Source organism: Prionailurus viverrinus, chromosome B1 (genome assembly GCF_022837055.1).
Source record: "Prionailurus viverrinus isolate Anna chromosome B1, UM_Priviv_1.0, whole genome shotgun sequence".
NCBI lineage: Eukaryota > Metazoa > Chordata > Mammalia > Carnivora > Felidae > Prionailurus > Prionailurus viverrinus.
The window spans coordinates 199,537,645-199,549,867 of NC_062564.1; the positions used below are offsets into that span (position 1 = coordinate 199,537,645).

General features: G+C 61.4%; 1 protein-coding gene across 1 annotated transcript in view; it reads left to right on the plus strand.

Moving 5' to 3' along the window:
- Positions 1-12,223, plus strand: part of WDR1 (WD repeat domain 1) — a 44,631-nt gene that overhangs the window by 27,036 nt on the left and 5,372 nt on the right. Inside the window, exons 6-12 of the mRNA XM_047855180.1 lie at positions 13-90; positions 660-740; positions 964-1,197; positions 3,792-3,879; positions 5,609-5,765; positions 7,049-7,136; positions 10,625-10,735. Coding sequence (XP_047711136.1) covers positions 13-90; positions 660-740; positions 964-1,197; positions 3,792-3,879; positions 5,609-5,765; positions 7,049-7,136; positions 10,625-10,735 — 837 coding nt within the window. The remainder of the gene's footprint in view (positions 1-12; positions 91-659; positions 741-963; positions 1,198-3,791; positions 3,880-5,608; positions 5,766-7,048; positions 7,137-10,624; positions 10,736-12,223) is intronic.

Sequence of the window (12,223 nt, forward strand, 5' to 3'; positions counted from 1 at the left end):
ACTTTCCCACAGGACCACAGCCGCTTCGTCAACTGTGTGCGATTCTCTCCTGATGGGAACAGGTTTGCCACAGCCAGCGCGGATGGCCAGGTGAGGGCTGAGGGCAGGGGCGGGGGCTCATCCATGGCCTCCCAGCGGTTCAGGGCAGGCAGACCCTCCAAAGCCCATCTTCCCATGAGGAACTAGAACTCCCCCTCCCTCCCGCTCCTGGAAGGCGCTCGGGTTACTGGGTTGGTGGACCCCTTTTCACCTCTCCTTTTGTTTTCTATTTTTGGAGAGAGTGTGAGTGGGGTGAGGGCAGAGGGGGAGAGAGAGAGAATCCCAGGCAGATTCTGTGCTCAGTACAGAGCCTGATGTGGGGCTCGATCCCACAACCCTGAGATCACGACGTGAGCCAAAATCAAGAGTCAGGTACACAACTGACTGAGCCACACAGGCGCCCTACCTTTCTCCTTTTTAATAGAGCTGGAAATCCCGTTAGCACTCGTTTTAGGTTGCTTTTTTTTAGGAGTCACGGTAGCAAACTCTTGACGGTAGAGCCGTGGCAGGAGGGGCTGGTTTCACACACAGCTGTGGCAGGAGGGGCTGGTTTCACACACAGCTGGCGAGAGCATCCTCACACCTGTGACCCGTGTGTGTGTGTGTTTATTCCTCGAAAGATCTACATCTATGACGGAAAGACGGGAGAGAAAGTGTGTGCCCTGGGAGGAAACAAGGCTCACGACGGAGGCATTTACGCCGTGAGTACAGATTTGTCTGCGGCTGTGGTCAGGCGGCGTCCGTGTTTGCCGTCATCAGTGAAGAGTTGGAAGCAGGGGTGGCGGTAGCGGGCTTCAGGGTCCCGTGGAAAGGGTGTCGTGGTCCCAGCGGGTCCCTCCCGGGCTGAGGGCTGTGGACAGGCTGCTTCCTGAGGCCCCTTCCCACTCTGTTCTCTGACACGTGGCCCACTGTTCCGTTTGACAGATCAGTTGGAGTCCTGACGGCACCCACTTGCTTTCTGCCTCCGGAGACAAAACCTCTAAGATTTGGGACGTCAACGTGAACTCTGTCGTCAGCACGTTTACGATGGGCTCCACCGTCCTGGACCAGCAGCTGGGCTGCTTGTGGCAGAAGGACCACCTGCTCAGCGTCTCCCTGTCCGGGTACATCAATTACCTGGACAGAAACAACCCCAGCAAGCCCCTGCGGGTCATCAAGGTGAGGCTGAGTTAGGGGCCGGCCCTGGGGGCTTGGCAAGTGGGACGTGCGTTCAGCAGAAGTGAGAGTCCGGATGTCGAGCTCCCCTTGAGTTTCTAGAAGCACCAGGACTCAGGGCCTGGCGTGTTGGACGGTGGCCCTCACCCTGCGGTCGGGAGCCCCTCTGGCCTCCCTGGGGCAGCCTCCCTCACTTCGGAGCTTCCAGGTGTAACATAACGGAGCCCAAGGGCATCGCTACAGACACGGAGGGCCCGCAGAGAGCCTCGAGGAGGACCAGGAGGCCTTGGCGCTGGACCTTGGTGTTTAGTTTAGGTGGCATTTGAACATGGGAAGGAGAGACTTTGGGTTTTGGGTGGTTCAAGCAGGGAAGGCCCGTGGCAGGGAATGAGCTTGGAGAAGCAGGTGGACCTTAGGGTACAGAGGCCTTGAATGCCCAGCTGGGAGTTTGTGCAGCAGCAAGCCACGGGAGGTGGTAGGACCCTGTCCCCGGCTCCCGTCCTGTCACCTGCAGGCTTCCTTGGGCCAGGTGATGCCCAGGGTCTGCCCCCAGTGCCCCTCCTTTGACAGGGATGGGTGCATCTTCTCCCGCCTCAGCCCTTGTGATCTCGCTATCTCTGGAAATCAGCAGCCAGGCAAGAGCCAGGAGCTCCCTGAGGACAGGGCGGGCTCTGCTGCTATCCCTGCAGGCCTTGCTTCTGCCCAGGAGTCAAGGGAGGCATGGTCCAGGGTGGGAACCACTGTGTCCCATTCAGGTGCGGATGCTGCGTGGAGGGAGGACTGACCCACTGCAACGGCCGCATCTGTCCTCACTGCTGGCCTCGTGCCATCTGCTCTCATGAAGCTTCACCCACCTTGGCCCTGAGGACAAGGCATGGGGACCCCTCCTTGAGTTAGGCCCCAGCCTGGCGTGATGGACGTGCCGTGAAGGTGTATCCGGCCTGACACTGAGCGTGGGGGAGCTGGGGGTGGGCCCCACCCCAGGACACAGTCACTTTGCTGGGCCTCCAGATGTGATGGGGAGAAATTGCTTGAGACATTCAGGCATCGCCGTCAGCCCACCTGTGCCCAGGAGGGCGGTTTCCGGTAGGCCACCAGAAGCACAGGGACCACAAGTTAGGCTTCCGTTCTCCCAGGCCAGCTCAGGGAATCTTGTGGGCTTTTACAGTTCTCAGAAGAGACTCCTGGCCCCGTGCCTGCCAGTGTGTAGGTGTGTGAATCCCAACGTATCTGGTGCCGATCCTGGGCTGCAGGGGTTTCTAAGCCACATGTGGGAGCCCAGGAAAAGACTGGAGTCAGAAGAGCAGTTCTCAGCCTTGGCTGCATGTTCAGATTTAAAAAGGGCTGGTGCCTGGCTTCCCCCAGAGGGACTGAGTCATCCCCGTAGGGATGGGCCTAGGTGCTGGTACTTGTAAACACACCCAGGGGATTCTCCTGTGTAGCCGGAGCACCGATTCTCAAGGGAGAAGGTCCATCAGGCTCATCCGAGAGGGCCAGCTTGTTAAAACACGGCAGCTGGGTTCGTCCGTGGACATCTGTGGGGCACGTGAGAGCCCGGGGTTCTCACAAGTTCCCAGGTGAGGCGGCGGCCCCAGGCAGGGATTGTGCACAGAGCCCCAGGGCATCTTACCGAGTGCAGGTCCCGAGTCCCCAGCACACAGGTGGATGCCCAGTGGGGCAGACTCTGGTCTGAGGACCACACTTAAAGTGTCAGGGCTGGCAGGGCCCTGTCCTAGAAGGAGACAGGAGGTGGGAGTAGCCCAGTATGTCCCCTGAGAACTGTGCACCGTTCCTCTGAAGACACTTGCCGCATCGTGGCAACAGGAACCCCACAGAAAGCTTGGAAGTTCCTGGGTTGGGGCCTGTGCAAAATTGGGCCAACCGTCAGCAGAGCATTACTGGCAAAGGCCCTCCTCCCGCCCCTGGTGAAGGGGGATCAGTGATCAGGCCCCCCACCCCCTTAACAGTTACAGAGGGGTTACGTGTCCCCTTTGCAGCAGAGGTCCGGCTATAGAGTCCTCTGTGCCTGCCACGTTGCCAGGCAGGGAGGTTGGGGGGGGGGGGGGGGGGTCAGAGCCCTCGAACAGCTTGTGAGTTACAGGTCTGGGAAGAGAACAGGCTGTCAGCAGCACCCCAGGACTGCCTGGGTCTTTCTGGGTGGCCCGGACACCTCTCTACCCGCCTCTGAGTGCCAGGCCCTCCCGAGACCCGTCTGTTAGCTGCTGCAGCTCCACAGGTGTGAGCAGCATTTCCCCCTTTCGGGGGCGCTACTGAGACGAGGCTCTTGGCTCCTGGGCTCCCTTAGATCCTGTCCTTGGCCCGGGTTGAGCTGAGGTACTAGGAGGGAAGAGGCTGCACAATACGATTTTGTCACCTGCTCAGTCAGCTGGGGATAAAGCCGACCGGGGCTCCTGGGAGGTGTTCGCAGGCACGCAGGGGGCCGCCGGGTGTTGCCACTGACGTCAGCGGCACTGTCGAGGGTCTTCCGCCTCTTCGTCACCCAGGGACACGTGTCAGTCAGTAGAGCGTGGCTGGCAAGTTGCAGTGGCAGGACGCTGTGCTCCACGCTCACCCTGCCCTGTCCGTGTCCCCCACAGGGTCACAGCAAGTCGATCCAGTGTCTGACGGTGCACAAAAACGGAGGCAAGTCCTACATCTACTCCGGGAGCCACGATGGACACATTAATATCCTTTGACTCACAGAGCTGGCTGTGGGGCCGCTGGCAGGAGACGTGGGAGGTTTCTGTCCTCTCGGAGCCAGAAGCAAGGACAGCCAGGTGGCAGCAGCAGGGCGCAGCCAGCCCTGGCTGCTCAGACGGGCCGTGTCCACACTGGGGACAAGGCTGCAGCCCAGACCTGGCGGGTCACTTTTTCCTGGGCGGCTGGGAGTGGCTCTGGATGGAACTCTGGACCAAGCTGCCTCTCTTCCGCCTGGGCCCCTCGAGCGGCCCGATCCCTCTCATAAGCAGTGAGTCAGGAGTCTCAGAATTCAGTAGAAGCTAGAACCTTTCAGGACAGTCCCCTTGTTTTAAAAATGGAAGACCGAAGCTCGGAACGCTCCAGGGCCTTCCACAGACTCACACTGCTTGTGGGCAGCAAGGGACTGGAGCCTGTTTCTCCCTCTGGTGAGGTTCCTGGCGGTCCCTGGAGACTTTCTCTGGAGGCACGTGAAGCCGCCCTCACAGCTGCGCTGTTTGTGGCTTGGGGCCGGTAGCCCCTCCTCCTCCCAGGACTGCGGTCCATAGGGTGCTGGGTGGGGCCCGGGCCGGTCATCCAGCTGCTGGCGCCATGTGAAAGGTCTGCCCCTGTGTGGACTGTTTCCTAGTCTGCGTGCTTCTTAGCTCCTGGAAGGGGCTGTCCCGGAACCACGTGCTCCTTCCTCACCCCTGCAGAGCCGGCTCATCCCTCCAAGGGTCTGTGCTTTTCAGAGGAGAGATCCGGCTAGGGAGGTCTCCCCACACCCCAGGGGAGGGGGCACATAGGTCACTCTCTACCCCGTCAAATGTAAGGAGGGTGGCATACGGTGGGAGCTGCATTAGAATCAGAGGCAGAGAAGGCTCTAGAATCTGTCTCTCCTGGAGCAGCGTGCCATCTTCAGCTGCCCTGGCGTGGCCCCCCTCCCCTTCCAGGTCTGCCCCGGCATAGGAGCACACCGACATGAACCCCCGAGGCTCCCAGGTACTAATGTTCCCTCGGGTATGGAGGGCTGGGGTCTCCATCACAAGAGCATGTCAACAGTGGAACACAACTATAGCTTTCTAATGGAGGCGATGATCTTTGTTTAAAGTGAGATTTGCGATTGTTCATATGAAAGAGAAGTCCCATAGCTTAAAACACACCTTCTACCGGAACACCCCAAACCCACGGTCTATAAACCCACCCTGCCAGATGGGTCAGCCCCGGGCTGTTACGTGGTGGTCCTAGCTGGCCATCGGCTTGTGTGGGGAGGGACCAGTCTCCTGCTGACAGTCCCAGGCTGGATGGCTCGCCGCAGAAAGCAGGCTGCAGCATGGGCTCAGCCGCACAGTGTCCCATCCTGGCGACAGGTTACTGGCCAGCCTCCACTCTGGCAGGGCCCCGTCCCCTCGCTGCAGGAGCCCGTCACTGGGGGGCTGTGACCCGCGCACACCATCAGCTGGCGGGGACTGGTGCGGTCCCACGATCGGCTCCCGTGGCCTCAGGTTGCACTGTTTGTAACTCAGCGTGTCCTCGGTGGCCCGCTCACTGTGGGCTCGCTGCGACACCAGAACGCCTGTCCTGGAATTGAGACGTAAACTCGCCCTGGGCTTCCCCTCGGGCCCCGTGCCCACGGTCCTGTCCCGAATATGCCGCCCCGAACGAGGGATGGCCAGGCCTCCCCAGTGGGGCCTGCACCATGTCCTACAGGTGGCCTTTCCTTAACCCCCCGCCCCACATTACTGGGATTCAGAGACAGGGGAGAACGACTCCTTCGCCGGCAAGGGCCACACGAACCAGGTGTCCAGGATGACCGTGGACGAGTCTGGGCAGCTGGTGAGCTGCAGCATGGACGATACGGTGCGGTACACCAACCTCACACTGAGGGACTACAGGTGAGGGGGCCGCGGCCGGAGCGCGCGCCCTGGAACAGGAGGCCCTTTGCCTGCAGCGCTTAGTGCTGCCGATGACACGTGGCTCTTCTCAGTGCTGTCCCCAAAGGCTCCCGGGCCCAGGCCTTCGGCCACGGGCCGGGTTAGAGTCCAGGTGTAGACTCTGCCTGGGAAGTAGGCAGAACATCTCAGCCCGAGCGCCTTCCTCATTCTGTTCCTCAACAGCGAAGGAAGGCAACAGAGGAGGCGAGGCTGCCTTGCGGGCTGTTGGGAAGGCCCAGCAAGGCCCTCGAAGGCCCCTGGCCCGTGGCAGGTGGCTCCAGAGGACAGACAGGCACCCAGGTGATCTGAGTAAGAGGCGGTGTTGTTTGGTCTGGCTCTGGGGTCTTGAACTGGCCGGCCCCGGAGCTGGGATAGCGGCTGTTAGCAAACAGCCTGTAGCTTCCCGTGCACAGTGGGGAGGAAGGAGAGCAAGGTCTGGCTCGTAGAAGCACGGATGGGGCACCTGTCTCCCCCCGCCCCCTGCCTCCCCACTGCGCTCCGTGCGCGGACCCCCGTCCCTCCAGACTCCTGGAGACATGCTGGTGACCCTCACTTGGATGCGGTGCGTCCCCCGCGCCTGGCAGGACCGGGCCTGGAGTCAGCCGAGCCTCACGGTGAAGGGCAGAAGCTGGCCCAGAACCCGGTGTCCAGACCCCAGCCGCCCTCCGTGCTGCCCCGTAGTGACCCCGCATCAGCATGGCCCCCGTGAAAGCCTTCCCGGGAGCTGCACGCGGTGCGGTGCCCTGAGCCTCACCGGGGGGAGACCCCGAGCCATGTGGACCCCACATTTGGCCTGGTCACAGGGGTCTGTGTGTGCAAGTTCCCCTAGGGTGTGGTTCAGGGCGTCCGCCAAAAGCAAACACAGGATTTTCACCCATGAACGTGCCAGCTTCTTCGGAAGGGTCACCGTGCCGAGCAGAGTGTCTGTGTGGCTGCTGGCGTGAGGGGTGGGCTCAGTTCGATCTGTACCCTGGGAACGCCAGGGACGAGGGCCAACAGCTCGTCAGGGGCCCCCTTCCTTACTTCCTCTTGCCCGCCACCAGCCCCTGTGTGATCTCTGGTCTCTGTCCCAGAAAGGGTCCTTCTCTGTGGTCCCAGGTCTCCGCTCGTGGCTCCTGTGGCGGAGTAGAGCTTCCACTTCCTACCCCGAGTTGCTCGGGTGTGCAATGAGTGTGTGGTGTGCTTAACACGCACACTGAGCCCCCGTGAGGCGGGTGTAATGCGTTTTCCCTCGTCTCCAACAGCGGGCAGGGGGTTGTGAAGCTGGACGTCCAACCCAAGTGCGTGGCTGTGGGGCCCGGAGGCTACACCGTGGTCGTGTGCATCGGGCAGGTAGGTCCGCGTCGGTCTGGCCGGAGGGAGCGGCGGAGCGCCAGGTCTGAGGTCCGAGCTGTGCTGCTCTCCCGTTTGACAGGAGCTCTGACACCTGTCTGTACCGAGCACTGCACGTGTGTTCGCTCAGTCGATCCTCAGCAGTCCTGTCCTCTAGGACAGCATCATCCCCATTTTATAGATGAGGAAACAGGCACAAGGAGGGTAAGCTGTTTGCCCACGGTCTGCGGCGGACAGAGGGCGGAGCTGCGATTCGTACCTGGGCAGCTGTCGGGCATCAGGCACCCTGTTGCGACCGGCGCAACAAACACCGAGTCCTGAGGGTAGGGGAACGTAAGAAAAAAAAAAAGAGAAGAGAAGCCAGTTTGGGAACAGGAGGGTCCCCTGGGCTGATGGCCCAAGTGACGGCTTTATTGTTGCCGTACACAATCTTTTATATCAAGACTCTTGCGGATCAGGTCGTTCTAAGAATAAACAGGTTTCACATGATCGCTGCCAGCCAAAACATTTAGTTCTGTGTACCTTGTGAACTTTCTAAACGGGTCACAACAAGACCTTGTTGATAGATTGCTAGCAAAACACAGTTCCCATGTTTGTTTCTCTTTGACCCGGGGTAGAAAGGGGGGTAACGTTACTGCCAACACCCACAGACCACAGGCTTCAGGAATTAGATTTCTCAGCTTTGACAAGGCTTTCGTATGCCTTTGCAAGTGGGGGAATGGGAGGGGGAACCACCGGGTTGGCTGGGTCAACAGGGAGCCATTGCTCGACCCGGTCTCAGCCTGGCAACGGGGTCCGGCCTCCCACAGCAACCCCCGTGTCCATCGGCCCACACGGCCTGATGGAGGCACAGCAGGGGCAGCGTCCTCCTCACAACAGGAGTTCACATCCCAGCCCTGAGCCCTGGAGCTGTGTGGCTCCGTGCACATTCCTCGCCCTCTCTGGGCTCTGCTTTTCTCCTCCCTCCCCAACAGCTCACGGGGAGGATTTCGAGGACGTGTGGGTCCGGCCCCTCGTGCCCGTGTAAGGTCGTTCGTAAACGAGGCCAAGGCAGACAGTAGTCTGCTCTCTTCCCCGAGGCTGCATGATGGCCGGGGGGCCTGGGCCATTCCAGCTGTGTAGCCTGGGTTCCTGTTCAAGACGGGCCACCTACACACCTGATCTTTCAGCATGTCAGCATCTCTGGTCTCTTGACCGAGACCCCAGCCTGACCAGCTCGATACCATGTCCTGCTCCGAAGCAGGCGGCGCGGGTCCGCACACCCGGGCGTCCCGGCGTGTAGATCAGGGAGGGCAGGAGTGACCGAGCCCCCGATGGCAGGAGTGACAGCCCTGCTAGAGAAGGCTGGCCGCTCCGAGTAGCCGCCTTCCCCCCCGCCCCCCGTGCACACCAATGGACTTCCACGCCCCAGATAACAGGAACTTCGGCCGGGCGATTACCAAGCCTGGGTGGTCAGTGGGAGAACTGCTGGAGTGAACCTCGTGGAGCGCTGTGGGGCGGGGGAGGGGGCACGGAGAGGCAGCCTTCCAGAAGGATGGGCGGGGCTGGGCTCTGTGGCAGGGCCTCAGGCGGCAGTTTCCTGCCTGCGGAGGGCCGTCCTGACAGGCCCTCCTCCAAGCGGGTCGGGGGGCCACGGAGTTCCATGCCATGCCGCTGCTGCCCTGGCCCTGCCCCTCCCCCGCTCCGGGTAGGAAGCTTCTCTTGAACTCCCCAGTGCAGGCCGTAGGGTCAGCGGAACATGCCAGAAGGGGGCTGTGATTCTAGGTCAGGAAACAGCCAGGGTCCAGCCTTGTCTCAGATGCTCATGCTCCTAAGGCATCCCCTGTCGGGTAAACCCAGTGCCCGCACCTGCTGGGCGGGTGACAGGGGCAGGTTGTTCAGGTGCATTTTGGTGTCTCAGTGAGGGTACCGGCACCCACCCACCTGCTCCTCTTCCCCTGGCCCCCACCCCATAGGACACCAGAAGTGGAAGCCACTGGAGGGGAGGGACAGCTGGCAGCTCGGGCCGGGGTGCGGTGGGGTGAAGACAAAGCTGTCCCAGATCAGGGCCATGCTGTCTGGGAACAGGCCAGTGAGCTGGTGGCAAGAGCAGAGGCAAGGAGCGAGTGGGGGTGCAGGGCAGCAGAGGGTCCCCACCAGATGGCAGGAGGTACGCTGTGCTAGCCGGGGACGCTGAGGTCTTGTGGGCCCGGATGTGCTTCCCAGCTTGGTTGTTTTCTGGGTTTATTTTGGTTTTTTTCCTGTTTTTTATTAAAATTTTTTTTTTAATGTTTATTTTTGAGAAAGAGCGTGTGAGTGGGGGAGGGGCAGAAAGAGGGAGACCCAGAATCCGAAGCAGCCTCCAGGCTCTGAGCTGTCAGCACAGAGCCCGACACGGGACTCAAACTCCCGAACTGCGAGATCATGACCTGAGCCGAAATCATGGTGGCTTAACTGACTGAGCCACCCAGGCGCCCCACAGCTTGGTTTTGCGAGTTGTGAGGCCGTGGACCTGTGGCTCTGGGTGTACCCCAGTTTCTCCTCCGCACGGTGGGTGGGGTGACGGTGCCCTCTCCAGGGTCGGGGAGGGGCCCACAGCGCGTGCAGCACCATTGGCAAGGCTATGGCACACGCTGCGTGAACTTCAGGCTATTTCGCTTCTGGCGGGGACTATATTTGATAATGTTGAGGCACCTCCAGCGTCTTTTAGCCTGGGAGGCTGAGTAGGTCTGTGTGCGGAGCCCCTCAGTGGGGCTGGGACGCCCAGGCGCTCAGCCCTGCCTGAGGACTCCGTCCTGCCCCCGACGGAGTCCCAGGGAAGCAGGGACGTGCTGCCAGGGGGCGCGGTGGGGCGCCTCCAGCCGCCTCTCTGTGTGCCACCCGCGCTGTCCTTCCCGCTCCCTGGGACCAGGCGCGCTCTGGAGGAGGCCTGTTGGGGGGGAAGAGCCTCCATGGACCTGGGCCTGGCTCTGCTCTCTGCCCACTGGCGCCCACACCTGGGGCCCGGTTTTCTGTCTGCAAGATGGGTACCAACGCCATCTCCCCAGCCGCGGGGGACGCCCGTCTGACACGTTGGAGGTTTCACACGCTGCAGATCGGAGCTGGTTTCTTTGGACCTGGGAAACCAGAACTGAGAATCGTCATGTGTCCCGTTCGTTCCCAGTGTTGCCTTAGAGCCAAACGTTTGTGTCTCTTGAACCTCGTGAGAACACTGTTCGGCAAGGCTCGTTTACTGTGTAACGAGAGGAAGGGAGTTCAGATGGCAGATGGCTTCCCGAGGAGTGGGTTCTCGTAGTGGCAATGGCAGTAACGTGGTGATGGTGACAGCAGCTGGTATTGTGATACCGTGACTAGGAACTGTCACTGTCCCCAACGGGTAGCAAGGGAGGGCGCACGGGACCGGGGTCCCAGGGCCCCCGCCCCCAGCGAGCTTCGGGACAGAGCTCAGAGCAGGGCCGAGCAATCTGACCCTGGCCGCTGCACCTTGACTGGTGGACTGTGCTTTTCAGATCGTCCTGCTCAAAGATCAGAAGAAGTGCTTCAGCATCGACGACCCTGGCTACGAGCCCGAAGTCGTGGCGGTGCACCCCAGCGGTGAGACGGTGGCTGTCGGGGGCGCGGTAAGGCTCCCATGCCTCACGTCCTCTGCCCTGGCTCGTCTGGGTGGTTTGGGGGTGACACGAGCCGTATGAGTGTGGGGCTGACCCGAGGCAGGACGGGAGGGGAGTGGTGGGGGCCCCAGGCAATGAGCTCGGGCGGGGCGGTACTGGGCCGGAGGGCCTGCGGCAGGAGCCATCGGCCACGTGAGTACTTGGGGCACACGTGACTTGGCATGTTGAGAGGACCGGCATGGATGAGCTGGGCTTGCAGGTTGCAGAAGGGAGCGTGATGAGAAGATGCTCAGCGCCTCGGAAGCAGCGCTGACCCGATAGGTTCAGGGTTTTCCTTCAGTGCTGGCCCCGTCGTGTGCCGTGTGGCGCTCCCGCTCTCTAAACCTAGAGCCGCGGGCCCGGTCTTTGCCCGCCAGGCCGAGGCAAACCGGTTCCCTTCTTCCCGTCTGGTCCTGGGGGGCCCCTGGCGGAGGAGGTCTGGCAGACCTTCGTGCCTCCAGGGAAGGAAGTGGGCGTCAGGCAGCACCTGCCGTGTCAGAGACCGGCCGGGGGCCACCTGCTCCCCAGCCGCTTGAGGACCCGGGGACCAGCTGCCCACCGAGAGGCGCACGGCCGTCCTCATGGAGCCGGCGTGAGGGTCGAGAGGCTGGCCTGAGGGCGTGGCTTGCACCTGGCGCGTGGGGTGCATCAGCTCTGCGCTGGCCACTCCACTTGTCCTTGCCGCCTGTCCGTGCAGCAGCAGATGTGTCCCTGTGAGTGTGGCTGCCCCTCCACAGGGCGCACCGCATCTCCCCCCACCAGGCAGCCCAAGGCCGGGACTGGGCCACAGCCCCGGCGGTTCCCACAGGGCTCCCACCCGGCCCAGACACCGTCCCCGTCGGCCTGCGCACCTGCGGTCCCAGTGGTCTTTCCTGGGCCCGTCCCCCATTCCTTTCCAGATGCTGTCCTCTGGCAGGTTCTGAGGAACAGGTTTCACCTTTTTAGGGAGGAGCTCACAGCCATGGTCCCGGGGTAGGAGGTCAAGGTCAGATGTGGGGTTTGAACCTGGTGTTCCCCCTGCAAGGCTATACCACTGTGCCCTGCTTATCAGACCTTTACTGTTTCTGTTGAAAAGAAAGATGGCTAGTTTGTCATCCCCTCAGCTGGTACCCCGAGGCCTCGGCAGCTTCCATCTTTCCTGGTTGTCTACCACTCCTGGCCTATGAATCTCCATGATGGCACAGGACATACGTATGTCTATACCGAGTTTCCCCACGTCTCACACACACTAGCCGTCTTGGTTTATTTTGATGACCTTGCAGCAGGTGGCTGTCCCATCACGTACTTGGCCCAGTGGTGGACATCGGTGTGGGCTCCCAGGATGTGCTTCATGTGCCATCTGTTGAACATAGGCTTTTCCTTCGTTGGAATGTGTTCCTCGTGGGCAGTGTGCTCACGAGACGTGGAGCCCAGACCCCCGCTGCATTAGGCATCGGATGGGCTTGTTGCGTGAGCTGT